The sequence below is a fragment of the Orussus abietinus genome, unplaced genomic scaffold (genome assembly GCF_000612105.2).
Source record: "Orussus abietinus isolate OABI.00-Male unplaced genomic scaffold, Oabi_2.0 scaffold21, whole genome shotgun sequence".
Lineage (NCBI taxonomy): Eukaryota > Metazoa > Arthropoda > Insecta > Hymenoptera > Orussidae > Orussus > Orussus abietinus.
The window spans coordinates 361231-381357 of NW_019396018.1; the positions used below are offsets into that span (position 1 = coordinate 361231).

General features: G+C 42.4%; 1 protein-coding gene across 7 annotated transcripts in view; it reads left to right on the forward strand.

Annotated features, from left to right (window-relative positions):
- LOC105697685 (tensin-4) overlaps window positions 1–20127 on the forward strand; it is a 216243-nt gene that overhangs the window by 147467 nt on the left and 48649 nt on the right. For all 7 annotated transcript variants that reach the window (XM_012421248.1, XM_012421249.1, XM_012421250.1 and 4 more), the window contains one exon: window positions 11304–11450. In XM_012421248.1, coding sequence (XP_012276671.1) covers window positions 11304–11450 — 147 coding nt within the window. The remainder of the gene's footprint in view (window positions 1–11303; window positions 11451–20127) is intronic.

The following is a 20127-nucleotide window of genomic DNA, read 5'->3' on the forward strand; positions in this document are numbered from 1 at the left end:
GGTATTTTATTACGATATTCGTAGGTAATTTAGCTCCGTAGTGCATTGCCGCGTTGAACTAAGTACACGCTAATCCTCCTTAGCATCTCGATATTAATTGCATATAATGGACGACCCCCGAACGTTACGAAGCGAAATGCGTACCTCGGGGGATTGAAAAAGTTCAACAATGCGGAAATTTAATATCATTGCCCTTCGCCGGGCGGAATAATTAATACCCAAATATGCAGCCGAGAGAGGGCGACCGAGCGCAAGTAATGCATTATTGCTGCTAATACTTTCATCGAAGGACATATTATTTACACGTGAAACGGAGTGACCTCCAAGGCAGCACGTTTAGTAATTGTAAAAACGATAATGATCAATTTCCAAAAATGCGCACATTCTGTTTCATCTTATTACCTATCTCATTTTCTTCGTTTTAATTTCATCCTTCACGCGTACATTGCGTTTCTAAAGAAGTGACGTTTAATCATCTGCTTAGTCAAGTGCGTTCACTAGTGCCGAAAGAGGTAATGCATTACTCAATTGCATTAAAAAAACTTCCGTTTTAAATTCCTGAAGCAGTCCAAGAATGCCAAGGAGCTTATGATGTCAGCGAGATTCATAATGGTCGTAATTTACGATAACTTCCTCGGTACCCTTGACCAAGGTACAGGACAGCATCGCTTAATAAGATGTACGAGTACGTCGTATTTCTCGTAAGTACACCTTAAGTATCGCGCTCGTATTCTTTCGTTTAAATCGGAAAAACAGTCGCCCCGACACTATGAAAATACGCGGGGCGGCTTTAATCGTAAAGTACACTTTTACTGCTCCCGTAGATAAAGAAATGTACGAGGGAAATAAAATGAGCGTTATCGCTGAAATGATGACGTCCTCAATAACTATCGAGTGATACGCCACGGCGGTGTCTTTATAGAGCTAGATTTGTTTAAATTTATTTTCAAAGACACCAAGGTGAATCTCGAAAATAGCAAAGCACAAACGAGACTCGCTCATCTGCGGCTGTTGAAAAAGAAAAAAGAAAGTGTATTTAAATATTTTGCACTTTGCTGTAAATAATTTAACTGGCTGAGAATTCAACCTCGGGACTGTTATGCTTACTTGAAAATGTTCACATTTTGCCTTTTTAAACGTAGGGTGCTTTTTTAATGGCACCAATTGATTTTTGAGGCGCTCGTCTCTGGGAGAGAACAATTCAAATGAACGCAGTTAGCCAGATTTTTTCGGCCGTGCAAAAGGGGAACCGATACGTTAAAAATTGCTGCCATTGGCACGCAATTTCCCGAGCCTTTGACTTTGCCGTTCCCGGAAGGCCGAGACATCGTCGTGTGAACTACCCAAAATATTTCTGAAAAAGCAACGCCATTCCTAATTAGATTGCCTCCCCCCGTCCCTCCCCCCGTGCACTGACGAGATGAATTAACGAGTTCTGCTCGGGGAAAGCAGCGGTCGACTTTCAAAGTATCGCGAATAACTTTTTCGAGAGAACCTCCCCTTATGGGATGGAGAACGAATGCCTGGGAATAGCGCCGTGGAAATAAATAAATCATCAAAAAATATTTACAATTCATTTGTGTATTTATTTAAATATAATATCCACAGATGTTGGTAATGCAATCTGAATATATAATGCTCTACAATCTTTATACATACCGGTCTATGAACTTGAACTATTTTGTGCGTAACTATTGACGAGTTCATAATAAATATAAATATAGAGTGGCCCATAAATAAATTTAATTTCGACTCGATAATAGACTATAAGAATGCCTCTCGTGTAATAGTTGACGTTTAGACGATATTATTTCAAAGAACAAACTTCCCAATGTCTACACCGTAACACAGTGAATATTTCCCATATAAGAATGATATTTTCAAATTATTGAAATCTGAAAACTGAACTATTTCATGAGTCTCCTTGTACAGATATAATTAACAGTGCCACTAAATTATGAGTGTCACTGAATTATCTTATTTTCACTTTAAATTACGCGAATGTACATTTTTTTTCCAGACGATTCCGCTGTAGCGGGATTCTGTACGTCACATTCGATAGATGTCGACGTCGATAGCCGTGTAATTCCAGTGGGCTAACGATATCGATAGTTATCGAATTGGCGTACAGAATTCTGGCCCGGGACAAGAGAAACTCGATTTATCGTCATCACTCGATGTAATTTAGCAGGAGTTCGGATATTCGGCGAGGAACGCAAGACGACGGTCGGGTGACGGAAATGACGCAGAAACGACACGTCGTGCCTCGAGGAATATATTTTTTCCTTTTCCGTATCGGGGAGCGGGCAGAAAGTCGAGGAAGCGACGCAGGGAAAGCAGAGGGCGATATATCGAAACGCGGCGAACAATCGACGAGACTGCAGTAAGCTTTGCTCAACGACGCGAAATTCGGCATCGGCGACGCGCAATTCACCCTCGTCACTGCACGACGTCGGTGCATCCGTGAATGCACCCTACCTTCCGATGCGTATTCGCATTCGCATTCGTATACGTCGGGACGACCCGCCGTCTCAACGCGAGAGAATCCAAATAATTTCAGATCGATCCACCGTAGAATATCCCTGCGACTGATCGGAAATGAAATCGAAGTACTTGCAAGTGCATTTTAAGATGAGCCAAGACGACTTTCGATGCTTTCGGGCGATTTCATTGGGATTTCTGTTACGATCACGAAGGATTTTTCCGGGCGTAAAATTATTCCCTTACTTTATAAACCGGTAGACTTGTCTGGACTTTTTGCTACTTGGTCAATCAAGCAATTTTTGCAAGCATTGGACCGGCTCTTAAATTCACGCCGTTTATACATTCAATGTTTTATCATATCTTTTTCAAGCGAGAGATCGAAACACTGTCTGACCGTTTGGAAGAATAAAGAAGAATATTTTATTCCTGACTGTTGTTAAATTTCACTTCTGAAAGTAAGTTTTTAATAGGAAATATAACGCAGGAACTTTTTGGACAACCCAACGGTTCGGTGTTTACGCGACAAGATTAAAATTCAACAATTCTAGTCTGCAGCTCCGATTGTTCGGGGAAAAGCGTAGGCGAGGAACTCCGGAGTTCCTGCAGGAAGAGGATTTTCTTACGCATTTCTATATAAGGGAAAGGAGGGAAAGAAAAGGTAAACATCTTGGAAACTTCTCCGATAGATCCAACACCGTCATCCTACGGAAGGTCATCCTTAGACCTCGTTAAAAAAGTTCGCCCGGAAATTGCCGCCGACGGATTCCTCCGTCTCTTTCACTCTTCCTTTCCTTTCTTTCGCTCCGTTTTTTGTTCCCCTTTTCCGGGTGTTTTCTTTCGACGCGCCAAGTTTTTCGAGCCGGGACAATTTTGTTACAAAATATTCAGGATTTCTCGAGCGTTTACGAGATGTTAAATTCGAGCTCCCCCAGCTGGTGTTCGCAGATCGGGAGGGATAAGTGAAAAGGGAAAAATAAAAGCATGGAATAAGAAGGATTGACGAAGGATGTAAGCGAGGGAGAGAAGAGAGGAATTATTGATGGTGGAGTTGTTGGTACATCATTTATATCTTCCGCACGTACAATTACCACTCCAAAGACCCCTTACGTGGTCCATGGTCCTTTTTCTTTTCGGGACAGTAGAACATTCTGTAGGCTATTTCCTTGGTGCACAAATCTTTCACAATTTCGCCCTTGATCTATGAGCATTTTTTAAGGTCATTTGCTCCGCAAGTATTTGAAGACTGTTTAAAAATTAAAATGTGCCTCTAGATCATATGAACGAATTTGTTAATATTTTCTAACGTGTATGTATCTAGCCCCTAAATAATGCAACACAAAAATTGAAATATGAAGTGCGCGCAAATTTTCCAGATTGTAGAACGTTTTTCAGGACATTATTTCCTCTTGTTTCGGATTTTCAGGTGGCACTTTTTCCTTATCAGTCCTCCAGTTTTTACGGCATCGTCTGTTTTCCGCATCCCTCTATTACGTCGGTAAAATGTATATGGTAATTGTTTTCTCATTTCATCCACGCCCACTTGATGCTGTTTACGAGATTTCGAAAAAGCAGGAAAATGACGTCGTCTATCTTTTATGCTCGAAAGGGAACATTGTGTTGCTTATGTAGATTACCTCCGCTCACACGACCCGTTCAATGCGCGTTATCCGTGTGCGCCGCGTCTACTCGTACGTAAGGATGATACACGTACCGGGTGTCGGGAAAAGTCTGAAAAGCCCATCCGATTTATATTCTACAATCCTGACGATAATTTCCACGTCGCAGAAAAATATTTCACACCCACTAGAAATATATTAAAAAGCCTTTCCTAAGTTCTATCATTTCCGTAATCATAGGGAAATCAAAGTAGACCATCGTTTAAATATTTATAAAGTTCAGCAGGAAAATCGAGATTTATATGTAGATATGGAAAGTAGAACTATGTTAACTCATTTTCCAATTTCGAGAAGCGCGACGGGAGTCCGTGTTCCCGTATTTTATAATTTGATAAAAATTCGAGTAAATTGCAGATCGCTCTTTCCGGGTGGCTGAATTCATTACCGATATTTCCTGGAAAAGGGGAGCCACTCACGCGATTTCACTTACTAAAGTTCTTCGGGGTCTTACGTAAAGCAGACATGCAGGATACTCTTATCTGTGCGTTTTCGAACACCCGTATTACATGCATAAAGTACTCGGGGAACACGATCTCACGCTTTTCAAGATGGTTACACGAAAGCCTTACGTAGGAAGATGATACCCATACAACGACATGTTTATAACGTTATATGCTTGTGCACTTGTGTATTCGATACGCCGCTATCTCGAAAAATGGATGGAACGGGACCGATAAGATTATAGAGAAATTCAGGCGCATGTGAATCTAACAGTTCCAATCTTCTCGCTGAGGAAAAAAAATGAAGGTTGTCCCGATCTTGCTCAGTTTTTTTTTTGAACCACCGATATCGAATTGTAATGTCATGTAAACACGTTTAACAAATCTCTTCTTCGGCAATGCACGGGAATTTATTAGACTTTCTCTATTGAAGGGAACTTTTCATTCAGGCGTGAAAGAGAAAAAGATTATTTCCATATTCAAAGTATTCAAATATCACAAGTTTTTTAATTTAAAATAACGAAGTAATAGTTTTAGATTATTAATTGAAAACGATATACATATGATTTATGATGTTTGAAGTGGCAACCATTGACACCTTATTAAATTATTGATAACATACTGTGATGAAAAGAATTGAACTTTTTAACAGGAAATCATCCGGTTATTTGTGTATATAATTGCACACGGTGTGTTGTATCAATTCGGTTAGCCGTTAATGATTTTTTCGATGGCATGAAATAATTTCAGAATATAAAAATCAGCTGACAGAAGCGTAGGTGCCAGTCATTGCCAGATGCAGGGGGATAAAAAGTGACGAGACGATATTATCCGATTTTACTACTCGGGTCACGATAAAGTTTCGACGTGCACGTACATTTGCAAGGCCTCATAACATTGTACTTTGTTATTAACCCGTTTTATGGTTGAAATTTCATTCCAGCCGTTGTGCACGAGTACCCGAACGATTTACCGGTTTTTCCTGTAGCAAGAAATCGGAACAGGTTCTTAATTACGATTGCTGTCGTGCGAGGATATAGAGGCAATCATTATTCAGCGATTACTTAAAATTCACTAAAGTGGTTTAAGTCCGCGGAAGCGAAAAATTCGCCAGACACGCCGCAGGTGAATATTCACCTTCCCGTAATGAATCAATTTTAACGGAACCGATTCAATTTCCAGATCTTACCTGATCAATGCCCGACATTTCTTGCGTGTCCATTGGGGGTTCATTGACATACTCAAAAGATGCAACTGTTAAAAAAAAACTCCCCATTCATAAAGATAAAAATATTATTTCTGGGGAAATTAAAATTCCTCGCTCCTATTAAGATGATGTGCAAATGGCATCTGAGGGATCATTTTTTTTTTGCAGTTTTCTATAAACAGGGTATACCGAATTGCTTGGAATTATATCACGCAAGTATGGAAACCACGATGAAGGTCCTGATGCCCGCCAAATATAATTTTTTAACAGAAAAAATATTTATAATTAAATGTAACAACATTAAATGTCATAGTGTTAGGACTTCCCGTAGGGCCTTCATATTCACGCAGTGAGATTTTAAACGTTTCGGAATACCCAGCTCGAAGAAAAGTTTCACCGAGATCCTTCCACATCACTGTAACGTCAACGAATAAATTGAAAAACGTCAGAATGATTTAAACATTTCCTTCGACATAACAATTGTATTAAATGATGGCACTTAATTTTGCAATTTGTGAACGTTACAGTCTTATTGGCGTTAAAATTAAACCGTCTTGTCAAGAATCTTCCCTTGGTATAAAAAATCCGCGCAATATTAGCTCGGTATGATTCATCACGTATTTTTTAAATTTCTTTTAGGACGCGCAATTTATCTTTAATCCGATAATAAAGGAATTTTCGAAAACGCAAAGAATAACGGGAAAAATTCTGCATTACCGCAAACGGTACCTGCAATAAAGCATTATGACACTAAAGAAGTAGGTATTACAGGACTGGAAGGTTCGCCCAAATTGGGACCTTTTGTGCCCAAAGGTGCTTCCCTTTCGAAACGGTAGCTCGCTAGCCGTTATTTATCCGCGGCTTAAAAAGATCCCATCCCCCACTCATCAGATCGGACTTACCGAAGATTTACTGCGCTTACTAACGAGCCTTGATACTCATGACGTGCTCAACTGGTACACCTAAGTGATATTTATGCGATGTTCCCTTAATGAGGATACCACTTTCTTGTACGACATGCTAAAATACCGTGACGTTTCGGCCTTCCGACCATCCGGGTCCGAATTGTTCGAAGACGTCGCTTTTTCCAAGAGAATCGGTACTTAGGTAGGTACAAGCCGCCGCCATGTTGTCACCTCTCAACAGAACGAAAATTTTCTATTCGACCATTTTGTTAGCTCGGATTCATTTTACTCCTTGCTCGAATTAAAGTATCCCATTTACAGTGATCCTATTTATTGGCCTTTCCTTGGGATCGGTAATTCCCCGAGGAATACTGCAGATACCGAATTTCAAGGTCCTTCGGATACATTTCGTCCTCGTCGGGAAATGTACCCAACCATTTGTCATTCCCTTAACTTTCTTTTTATTTCTCGCCCGAATTAAAGTGTCCCGCTCATAATGGCCTTGTTCATCGGCTTTTCCTTAGAATCGATAATTCCCCGAGGAATCGAAGTCATGCCCCTCTATAGGCATGAAACCTCAGGGCCCTTTATATTTCGGAGTACTTAGAACTCGAATTGAAGCTTCATACTCTCGCCGGTACTGTTCATTAGCGTTCCCTCGGGAGCGAAGAATTTCCGCGGAGCGATAACTTCCCGTTCGGGTGTGTTTGTTATCGGTGAACTACTTCTCCGGTAAAGAAAACCCCGGATAAGGGAAAAGGGAAATGGAGCATTACTACTTGTGCCTAGTGCGCGGGTATATTATTCTCGTTAAGTATGCCTCCTGCTCCTTTTTAGTGCGCCTTAAATTTCTTTCCAAGTTTCGTAATACCGCGGATCGCTTAGCGGCATAGTTGCGCGATTACTTCCTCCATTACTTGCGGTGAATGACGAGCTGCAAGGGATTGTTCGCCGATAGGAATGGCTGAAAGTTGATTTATCGAGCAGATTCAGGAACGTGAATTTCAGATTTCCCTCTAAATACAATCTGACGATATCGTTGAAATTCGAGCGTTTTAAAGAAATTGCGCATTTTAGAAAATGCATTATTTTTCCGCCGTTAATGAGCATCTTTCAATCACCAATATTGTTACGCATTTGACATCGTCTTCGAATCTTCCACGCAAACTTGTTACGGTATTTGACGTGCGAATTCCTCGGAAATATATGGGTAATTTTCCCAGTTATAATCATGTCACCTTTTTTTTTTCTCGCACAACGTGTACTTGTAGTCATCTTTGATCTGGAACAGAGATTTTAGCGGCGAGCTCGCTCATTAAATCGTTTTTCAGAGTCGTTTCGCGGCTATCCGCGGAAGTGGCCAGAAGTAGCATTAATAGACGACATCCTTAGACCTCGGATTTCGCCGGTTTCCTGCAATTATCCTATGTATGTATCTGGACCCGCTCGTGCCCTCGATTGCGAGCACGCAGGATCGATGATCCAAGATGACCCTAGACGTATGATAATGCGTTCTACGTGTATATTTCCCCCTGATTTGCCGCATTATCTCTCGAACGGTATGCCTTGACCAGATGCAATTAGTCCATGCTAATTACATGGTTGCGGTTAGTATGATTTATGTCGCTACACTATGTCGGGAGGGAGTCTCGAGAAATCAGGGGTCTTCGTCCGATGCGAACCTAGGAAAACGCTTCAACATACATGGACACTAAAATCGGGAGCAGGAATTAGAGAAAGTACCTCGACTAATTGCAAGTACGTGCTCGGCACTTTATAACGCACCTCTTTACTCATTATCGCCGACCCACACAGAAAAAAGAAACTTTTAGTTGTAGTTACTAGAAAACTACCATTTTCTTCAACGAGATAAAAAAGTTATCGAAACATAATCTTTATGGCAAAATAACCTCGGTAACTGATATCATAATTTATGAGTTACATTTTCTATGGTTCCTATTGCTAAATAGTATAACATCGTAAATAGTTGAACTGTAAACTATGGTTTCAAATATTATTATCGACTGACATAAGTTTTTTCAAGTAACTACAACTACATATGTTTTAGAGGGTAATTATCACTCGGTGCACCACATAATGTGGAAGAATAGACTATGGCGAAGTACTTGATTTTTTGTATAGGCGATACTGCATGCTAATTTCATTCGGTGAAAGTAATCAACACCTGTTTACATAACATTAGAAGAAAGGGTAATGCGTGTTCATAATGGTCTTAAAACACATCGCGGATGTAGCCGCAATCAAGGGGTCTTGAGAAAGCAAAGGCCATGGCACAATGGACGTTTCGATCATTTAATGGCGAAAAAAAAGAAGACGGATAAGTGAAAGCGAAACATTGAAATACACGTTGCCTGTCGGTTTAGCGTCACCTTCGTTTAGAAGTAAGTTGCAAAAGGACTTTCGTTATAAATTTCGTTATTTACAGCGCTGTCCTTAATTCTTCCATGGGTCGCTTAGAAATTTAAATGTCACGACTTGTCCCTGTCGCGGCTAGTCCCTGTCTCCCTTCCTCAAAAATATTTAATCCGGCCTCGCGTTTAAGGACAAATATATTTATCAAACGAGAATGACCTACGTCGACAAGGTATAAGGGATAAATTCCTTTCGCTTCTCCTTTGTAGTTTTTTATTTCATATTTCTACGATAAATCTCGACCCGAAGTACCCCTAGCGTTCCATCCGTAGGGATGGGTTTAAGTGTATACATCTCAACTCGCGAAGCATTTAAAACATTCCTATGCATAGAAGCAAAAGTCTTAAATCCTCTCAAGGCGTAACGAAGTCCTCGGTCTACGTTCCCAAAACCTACTTTTTATCCATCCATTATCTACTCCACATTAAAATAATATATCGCCTCTCACGGTCGCATCGATTCGCGCGTAACTTCGGAGGAGCGGCCCCACTTGAAACCCACGTAAATTCGACGGGAGGAAATGAATAAAAACGCTTTCGACAGGACTCACGGCCCGAAATCGTCGGCCTTTCCACACCTGCGTTACTTTTTCATCACAACTCGGAATCCGTACGATAAATCTCGGCACGTAGTAACGTTTACGGTCCAGACAGGCCGAATTTAACGCCGCAGACACCTTGGCCTGCCGCGTGTTTAAGGACATCTAAATGCCACTCAAATTCTCCGGGCGAAAAAAAGGACGACCTGGCCAAGTCGTAAACCTTTCCCCGGCGTTATTTACCCTGACGAAGAAAACCCGTTACGCGTAATGATGCACTCCGGGAGGAGCGAGGCAAAGAAATGCGTTTACATCTCGCGTGCTCTCGCAAGATGTAAACGCGAGCCGAGAGGGTTGCCGATGGTGACCCAGAATAAGGGGCGCGAGAAATTCGCTGACGAGCCTGAGCTCACTAGTCAAGCTAATGCGTAAAAGCACTATCCAACACCGCGGATTCCCCCGTGGTGTTTTATTTAAAGAATGCCCGAGGCTCCTGGCCCGGAGTATATCATTACGCTGGCCTCTCATCTTTTTGTTAAACGACCCCAAACCCACTCGGCCCGTGTACGAATTCGTCAACGCTCCTTCCCGCGAGATGCATCATCGATGTTTAAAGGGGATAATCACGCTGGAAATGGGATGCGCTTAATCTTGCCCGATCTTAGGGGTGGGTGATTAATCTTGAAATCAAGCACCGCGGCGAAAATAGAATTTGGACTGTAATGCGATATCCGGATGACGGGGTTGCGCGATAAATGCATGTAAGTGCGCTAGTAATATGAGGTATACTCACTCGGTATATTCTCAGAGAAAAGCATTTACTTTGGGGGCGAAATTAATTGATTGCGACCATCTAAATATTTCTTGCTAAAGATATCTTGGTTCCCGAGAAAGGGATTTTCTGGGAATTTTGTGAGAATATTAAGGTGGCAAGAACGTTGCAGGCAATGAATTATGATAATTTTGTATCAAGTGAAAATTATTATGAGAGACAAATTGAATGAACAAGGTTGACTTTGGGTATTGAAAATGTTAATTGAATGGAAATGTTAATAATAAAGTTGTGATTTTTTTTTTAATAATTTGTGCATAATATAGTATATTGAAGATATAACATAATACAGTATAAGTACATGTAGTCAATACATTTTCGAGATACCATATTTCGAAATGTCGTGTACAATTATGTCCAGGATTTTAATTGACAAGGATACGATTTTCAAAGGGCACGTACACGAAATTTCTAAATCTCCCTTGTACACTATATCTTGATCACTTACGCATACACAATTGTATGCATTTTGAGAAAAGCGCGTGTAGTTAATTTCTTAACATTTGTCCTGATATTTTTCCTCGTCTTACCGTTTTGTTCACAATTTTAAATACCGTTGTACGAAAGGAACCGTAGAAACATTCTTCTAAATGTAGGATGCATACGTCCGATTTACCTTTCGAGTATAATTGCTTCTGGCTTTGGTATACACTTGTATTCGAATTCTTTTACAGGACCGTTCCTTTAAACCCAGAGCTGTCCGAAATTCGGTATACGTTTGTCCCGTCTTTTTTTTGAAATGACACGAAAAAACGAAGGAACGTTAACAATCGTCCCGTGTTTTCCAGTGCGTGCAGATGGCACACGCGTTGAGGCGTATCTCGTACGCAACTTGTGAGCCCCAGCACGCCCAGTTCAGCTTCCTGGCGAGAGAGCCGAGGGCCCACTTCAGCATCCAGTACTGCCACTCCTTCATCACCGAATCTCCTGAACAGGTCAGTTAACTGCCCATTTTACGACATCTCCACTTTGGCTCCGCCGCTTTTCGTATGGCTCCCGTTACGCAAAATGCGTACGGGAGCCGATGCATGCATTACGGCGAAGCTCCTCGGGGAATTTTTATAGTTAAAAAGTACAGCCGAAGCGAGGCCCCAAGGTAAAGGTCCCTCCATGAGCCCGGCCATGATTTGCCGAAGAACCTCTCGGCCAGGAATTCCGCTTTTAAGGGCGTACCAAAAATGGCACGGTGTAGGTACGCGCCTTCGCTTTTTCGTGCGTACACGTGCGAGTGGACGCGACCGCTCGCCCCTAAGGGTAATACCCGCTCGGGTATGCAGATACGACGGTGTCGATTTGCAAATTGTAGTTCTGCGAGAGGTAAGTGACCGTAGTTTCGAGCGGAGCCATTAAGCACGGACGTTACTAGCCGCGAATTCCCGATTCGAGTCAGGTCAAAGTGGTGTCAATTAATGGATGCGTCAATTAACTTTGCGAGATTCTAATTAATTCTGGCTCGTGCAACGCGAGAAGAAGGTATCGCTGGTAATGTACTGAATTATTAAGTAATGTCGCTCAAATTGTATTGGATTTTTCTTTTTTATTTAAGAGGGGAAGATGAAGAGCGACATCTCGGAGGGGATATTTGAGGGATGCTGAAAATTATCTACGCACCGTAAATAACTGTTATTGAAACCAAGTTGGTCGGCTTATTTATAATTTTACCCTGGCACTGATCTGAAACTTGAAGGCGAAATAACAACTTCAATTAGCGTCTTAAAAAGCGCAACGTTTGCCCGGGCGAAACTCTCTCTTTCTCCCAAGGCTCTTCCGAGAGGACGGAGGCTGCAATTGCAAAAGACCGCCTGCTAGTTTGGGACTTTAAAAATCCGAAGGGGTAAAGGAAATGCCTTCGTGTAATCAATGGAGAACTTCGATGCTCGCGCGGTTTAAGTTTCGTCAGATTTAATTATGGTTGACTATATCTGAAGTGACTGCATTCGACAACGAAGTCATTTTCGTGTACCTCAAACAAGGGGCTCTGATTGTTAATTGAACGGAATCAATTTTAAACGTTTTACTATTACAATATCTGTTATTTCCGAAACAAAAATTGAAATATCCGAAACAACAGGTTTAACGTTTTTCCACGTACATTTCTTTTTTCATACATCACAAGGGCTCAAATTCCCATTGGGTTCCTCTTGGAGTAAGAACTCTGCACACTTCTTTCTTTAATTGCACGCAGACGATAAAAGCCGTATTCTTGAAGCTGAATAGAGGTTCTCGGATAAAGGCTGAAGTGCCTCCTCTTTTCGGCGAATTCGCAAACACTCGTGCAGGATCACAAATTAACGACCTATCGGCCATTCTTTCAACCGCTGCTGAAGGAAATCTTGAGACGATTGTTAATTTACCTTGTCGAATGCGGATTACGTGAGCCATTTGCTCTTTGATGGGCACTTTTTTCAAATACATCTCTTTAAAATTCGATGCCGTTCTCTACTCTCAAATTTTATCTTACAGACATTTTTACAAAATACGCTAAATAGGTATCCGTGAAATTGGGAGATCTTCTCAAAAAATTGTTTGATAACGTTTAATGGGTTCTTTAATGGGTTCTCGTCTCGTGTAATATCGAGCCTTTTCGTATGTTCCAAATTTCGTATTCGATACGCATATGGAACGAGCAACGCACGTGGCTAATTCACCTGTAACGAGGAAGTACACATGGGTGGCCTGTAATGCTGTAAGTCGTGCCGTTCTCCCCAGCTGTTTCAGCATTGTTGGCGGCTATTAGCGACACTATCTGGCATTACGGGGGTAAGTGCGGGGCACATTAACAGCAATCGCCACTTCCCTAGGAAACACCGGGCAACAAGCACCGCATCTTGTGGGACATGCATAAGTGCCAATTACCCAGAGCGAGAGATTGCGCCGATAAGTGCAACAGCCACTTTCCCTCGATCGGCGATACTTTTTCTCTCAAGACATATCTTCACCTCGACTTTTACCCGAATTTCCGAGATTTCGTCCAAAATTGCACAAAGATTTACCGAAAGAGTCAGAATGACGAATGACCGATCCAATCGATATTGCTAAATATATTTAAAGAAAAGAAATTGGTGCGCGGAAACCACCCGCGTTAAAAATGAATCTTCGAAGTTAAAAAGAATGATTAGATATTCTTAATTATTCGTTCACGAAACGTCCTTACGCGTTCGATACTGGTTGCTTATGGAATAATTATCTTTTAATGTTATTATTTTTATCCAACTTTAAATATCAATCATTGAGAGAATGACGCACTAATACTGAGAAAAACGTTTACGCAGATTGTGTTAATACTAGAACACGAAAATGAATGCCAATAGTAATTAGATGTAAAAAAAAAACAATTTCAGTTATCAAATGAGACCCCTTTCGCAACGTATGAACTTACGCGTAGGACCGTGCCATAAGAAGTTGCCCTCGAAAAGGATTCGATGGAAGAAGGAATTCCACGCCGATACCCTGGGGTAAGACCAATGAATTTAAAGACCTCTCCGAAGAATAAGAGGAACCAGGATTTACAAGCTGGCAGATTTAACATGCGGGCAATTGAAAAACGATACTTCGCTTAAGCACCTAGATCAACCACCCGGCGTACTAATGATTCGATTTATATTCCATATAAACGAACTATCGCGGACCGCGGGCATGATTCGCGGGGAGAAATTCCTGGTGCTACACGGGGCGACATAACTCTCCGATCAAGACGCGGCGAGAGATGTAGTCGCAAAGGTGTCTGGACCAATCGTAAAGTTCCAATCCCACGATGGCGCCGAGGTACTTCGCATAATTTCCTCGCGACATACGGAAGTGGTACCTCTCGCGTGAGATTGCCTGCGATACTCCTGAACGAATGCGTCGGGGGTATCGACGTCGGAACGTAAGATGCAACGGGGATAGAGTAGTCCTTCGACAATGCCATAAAAACAAGCCTTTAAATTCCAGGACCGTTCTCGCGTCGCCGGACACGGGGATATTAACAGTCCGCATCTCCTCGAGGCTCGAGGCCGGGATTAGCGACTCGACACCCCGAATTGATGGTTCCGGGGACTCCGCTCCGGGGATGAGAATTTCATCCCGCCGAAACGCGCGCCGTCATTAATTAATAAGCGAAACGCGACAAGAACCCGCGGACGGGGCATAATATTATCTTAGGAAATTAGCCCCGTTGCGTGATGCCTCGACAGAATAGCTGCGGAAGCATTAAACCGAGCCTCTGGTGGGAGCGCTTGATAACTTAAACAACTAAGTTAAACGATCAAACTAATGGATTCTGTTGCTCGATTCGATCATGCCGTGACCCCGGAAACGGGATTCGTGTACCTTCGTAAACCCCTCTTCGCCTGAAAGAAGGGCTCCGTAATTTCGGAAAATGTTCACGTGTCCTGGGGACCTCGAAACCCGCTGCCGAAGTCTTCATTCGGAGCAGTTTTAAGGAAAACTCCTTGTGGCACGGTGGTACGTCGAAGTTTGCACGTTATGAAAAATACTCGTCTTGGAAAGTGAAAATACTTTCTATCTTTCCCTTTTCAGCTAATTACTATCTACATTAATTTTTGTATTTTAGAATGTTTAGAAATAGACACAGTTTGCGGAAATTTTCTTTTTTCGGTTCGTCACGATTTGTATACATCTCTGCATTTTGGAGTCTTGGCAATTTGCGTAGACATTTTCCTAAGTGTTAGTGCGTCACTCTCTCGGCTAAATACCGACGTTTACAACGAAATGAAAATAATACGAATAACAAAATAAATATAATTATTCCAAAAGCAAGAACCAAACGCTTAAGAGCATTTCGTGTAAAAATGGGAATTATTAATGTCTAATAATTATCGTTAACTAAGTTTAACTTGCAACGCGCGTGCCGACCACCTCCATTCTTTTCATGATTTTACCTGGGATCAATATGAACGTGATTTTTATTTAATTCAGGAAGATCTATAAACGAGGTCCTGATCCGATGGGGTGAACAATGTTTTCACGGAACCTGGTTCATCTTCGGATTTACCCGCGTGGTAAATATTAAGGTCGCAGGTTTTCATGGAAACGAAGTTCATGCTCGATAGCCCAGAAGTGCCGCTTAAGGCTCGACACCCGTTTTCGATAAAGATTCCCCGCTACATGCTACATATTTATCCCTGTCTACCGGTGTCTCGTTACAAAACATTTGATAGAATACCAGCGACGAGCAGGCAGCCAATTGCGATAGGCTCGGCGAGGTCTCGAATAAACCGTAGCGGCCTTAATAGGCCTCGTGATACTAAATACCGGCGTAGCTTCGAAACGAGCACCATTAATCAAGACTTTCGAATCGCCCACGAGGAATCAACGCGAGCGTCGATCGACCCGGATAAAAGACCGCCATAACGCAGAAGCACGACGACGAGGTAACACCAGAAGTCGAAGACCTGTTACGGTGAGGGATTGGGCTGCAGTAATCGACCGGTCGTTGACACGCGTGCATACAGCCGATGCAGAAACCTCCGACTCCGCCGCCTCTTCCAGAAGTGTCAGAAACGACGGCCGAGCCTTACATCAACGGCCTGAAAAGGATTTTGTAGCTACTGGAAGCAGCGCCGGTTATTGCACATCAAATCCCGGTAGACAGGTATTTGTGGTTGCCGCGTCCATTGTGCCACCATGATGCATTCCACGATGCAACGTATATAGGATCTGGTGGCTGATGCAAAAGTGCGCTGGCTGGTCTTGACACATCAGGAATGACGCCTGAACGCCGCTCCGCGGCACAAAAGTTGGACTTGGTGAAAAGACTGGATCTCCACTAATGATCCGGAGGCGAAGAAGCTCTACGTCCCTCTTGATGGTATCTTCCCATCCTTTCGCTTAATCCCCTACGAAATTTGGAACATCGATCAAAAATAGGCATAAGTTTCGCTTTCGACTCTAGTTCGGATTGGGTTAACTTCTTATGGACGTTCAGTCCTTACAGGAATAATCTTTGCGTTAACTGAATAGCTGCTACCCCACAAAATGACGTGACGATTTAAAGCTTAGACCATGTATATGTAGACCTCGCATTGGATCTTCGACTCAAAAATGTTCAGTAAACAAAATGGCTTTAACCGGGTGAGTAAGCGGTAACCTCATGGGGTAAGTTTGGATTTACCCCTACCATTGCAAAGCGAAGTCTAGGTATATATGGTCTAAAATTTAAAGAGACTATGCGCCCCGGATGATGAACACGTGGACTAATATTGTAATACTTGCGAATGCGCCAAAAACAGCGCGTAGTTCAAAAGATGTATCCAGTGATTTCTGCTTGCGATTTCCAGCTAATTTCCACGTGATTTCCATCAGTAAAATCCATGATTTCCTGCGTGAATAATCCCTCGGAATTCGTCACACCTCTCCGTATGAAAAAAAATTGATATCCGCTGTTCATTTAGAATGCAGATCAGTGCCTAGCACTTTGTTCCTCTTCTTTGAGATTGACCACACATCTTAGCCGGTGTCATATTGCGATACGTCCGACATGTAGGACCCCAAAAAGAAATAAAACGTGTCAGATGCGACGGCGAGAAATAGAAGAAAGAAAGGGAAGTAAAAGTGGAGGTCGAAGTAGGTGAGAAGAGGGACATGTCGCGATATCGTCCGAAGTTCGCGGTGGATGGTTCCCCTTTCGAGGAGCCAGAGACGAAAGAGGTTGACGTCCCTCGTGCTGGTATCTCCTTGTGGTTCGCAGCTCCCTTCCCGTGGTCCGGTTAGTTTCTGCCATTGGTTCTCCAACTGCTTCCAGACGGTATCGACTTACGTATCGTCGAGGGCGACGACTAACGTCGAACGAGCCAACATCCTCTCGGAGCTTCGGCCCATATCCGGAGAACGGCGCGCGTGCAGCGGACAGACGTCACGTTTCGCGAACACGGCCCGAGTGAGGTTATGTCGCTCGGTAAAGCCGACCGAGCCTGCACCGGTTTCCTAATAACTCTGGAAATGCAGATTTCCTGGGAGATTCGCGCATCTTAAAGGATATTAGCCATCGCATGAAATAATTTAAGGTGGTACCTGAAGGGTCTCGTTTTGTGAATCTTTTCTCTAAACTAGAGGTGCCGAATCGTTTGATATCGTTCCACCTGAATGTAGTGGTTCCGACCTCCGTGAAATATCATTCTTGAAATTTATTTACAAACATTCTTTCTCTATTTGTTGTTGAAAAACGTGACGTCCGCAAGTAGGTTTTTCGTTGCAAGAGCGTTTCATCAAAAGATACGACATCCGCCATTTTATGAAGTGGATGTTAGAGAAGGATTTGGGTAGGTAGGTTAATGGTTTATCGCTGATGTGAGCAATTGGTTGAATTAATCGATGGATGAGGAACTTAAAGGAAATTTGCATCGATTAATATTTAATTTGTATATACATTTATCAAATTCTTGGAACGTTTTCAAAATAAAACTTCAAATCAAATATTTTATGTATATACGAAAAGGGGGAGAAGGCTGGTGTTTATTTATTTTAGTGGTTTTCTTATTGGTTTAATTTGACAGGTGCGATAGAAAACCCATTTTAAGTATCGAACCGCTGAGTATCTGTTCCCTGGTATTCAAGGTAGCTATTTTCTGGATTTCGTTAGTCAGACACTATTACGGCTCGCTAAATTAAATTGAAAAAGAGCTATAAAACGCTCTTTTTATTGGAAGCGAGAGTGGGAAGGGAGTATGCAGGCATCCCGCAATTATTGAAGAATCGACGGCACACATCGGTTCACTTTCGCCCCGATGCTCCCGATACTCGAGATTGATTTATTAATTAATTACTAATTGAATCGCTCGCTTTGTGCGAGATTACGCAACAAATCCCACCCAAGATACACAGAGGACGGACCTCTCCTCCTTCGATTATCGATCAGAGCCAGAGGGCAATCAGTCGGGGCCAAAGGGATTTGCATTGAGACGTGTAGCTCCGCCATTTTGGCTAATTGAGCGATTACCGCATGGCCGAAAGTGGCTTAACGTTGCGAGCAGTGGACAGATACTGTCTATGACATATAATTTTGACGTAATTCACCTAGGACTCGACAACTCGACGAATTGACTGTCACAAGGCCTCGGGATTTCGCTTCGCGTAAACTCCGCATGAAATTACGCGGAAATCGGCATTAAACGCATCATAAAGTCTCACTCGGGCACAAATGATTTAAAAGGTCAGAATAACATTACCTTACCGAATGAAAACTAAAATGAAAACTAATAACTCCTGCGATCACGTAATTTGAAAGTCTACTTTCGCATAAATTCAAATGTTGCAGCGTGTACCCCGCTTGCTAAATAACTGCATTACCCAGAAACAAAAATCGTGCATATGTAATAACGACATTGTTCAACATTTTTTAAATATCTATTATTCTATTTCTTTTAAATAATTTAACTCACTAATTGCTTCACATTATCCTGAACAATACATGTTAGCCTCTGACTTGCGGGATTTTTATTTTTAGGTGTTTCGATTTTGTAGGCCCGCGGGTTGTATTGAAGTTTAATGTTACTCGTTCATGTCAAGTGTCTGACTTCTTGTACGTCAAACTTGTTTGATTCTGGCCTGTCAGTAGCTCGCATCGGGAACGTTATCCAGATCGACGTAAATGTATCATCGAGGTCTAGAAGCATTCAGACATTCAGAAAAATCATGTACGCGCTCGCACGGGTCGTCGTGTTCGCCGTAGGTTTTCTTTTTTGAAATGGGCTGTGTTCTTCCAGTCTCTCTCTCTCTCCCTCTCTTGTGGCGTGTCCGGTGTCGGGTTTTGGATTTCACGGCGTACACCGCGGTTAATTCACAGCTTCACTTCGTCGCCAACGTCTCTGCAAAACAAACCCGACAGCCGAGCCAACGTCAAAGAGACGAAGAAACAGGATGAGTCCGGCGAATCGCGCTTTCGATGTATTCCTGTTTCTGAATCGCTTACCATTCCTGCTTCCAATTCGATAACCATTCCATTTTGAGATTTTTCAAGCTTTGATTCAATTAAAACGTTCCGAATTCTTGGAGGTTCTAACGTAAAAAATGAATGTTGTGGTTCGTAATGAACTAAATGAGACTGAAATTTCAATCGACAAACTAAATGATCAGATAGAAGTCGTGGTCTTTGTAAATTTCTACCGATGTTTAAATCCTGCTCAACAATATATACAAGTACGGTCAAACGGTTAAATGGCGGCTTCGCTTTGTCGTCGACGTCTCCGTTCGCGTGTCCAAAAAATGTCCGAGGATCCATCCAATGTCAATGGAACGAACAAACAAGATGAGCCCCAAGAAATATTCCTGCGAGAGGCGGTTTCCTCCGCTAATGCACCAACTCGTGCGCAAAACCGAGGTCTAATGAACTCCGCAAACGAGCCTCCGCGATATTTGACTTTCCGACGAATCTTTTGCTCGGGCACGACATTCGATCGGCCCTCGGAGGAAATTGGAAAAAGACGCTGCCAGAACTAACCGACTTTAATGGGCTGCTACCGGGAAAGTTTGCTCGGAAAATATACGCCCGCAAAGTTGCGATCTGCTATTTCAGCTGTTTCCGCGGAGGTATGCGCGTGTACATCGAACTTGGGACCGACAGGAGAAGTGGCATGAATGTTGCCGGTCAAAAGCCAGGAAAACTGCGAGATG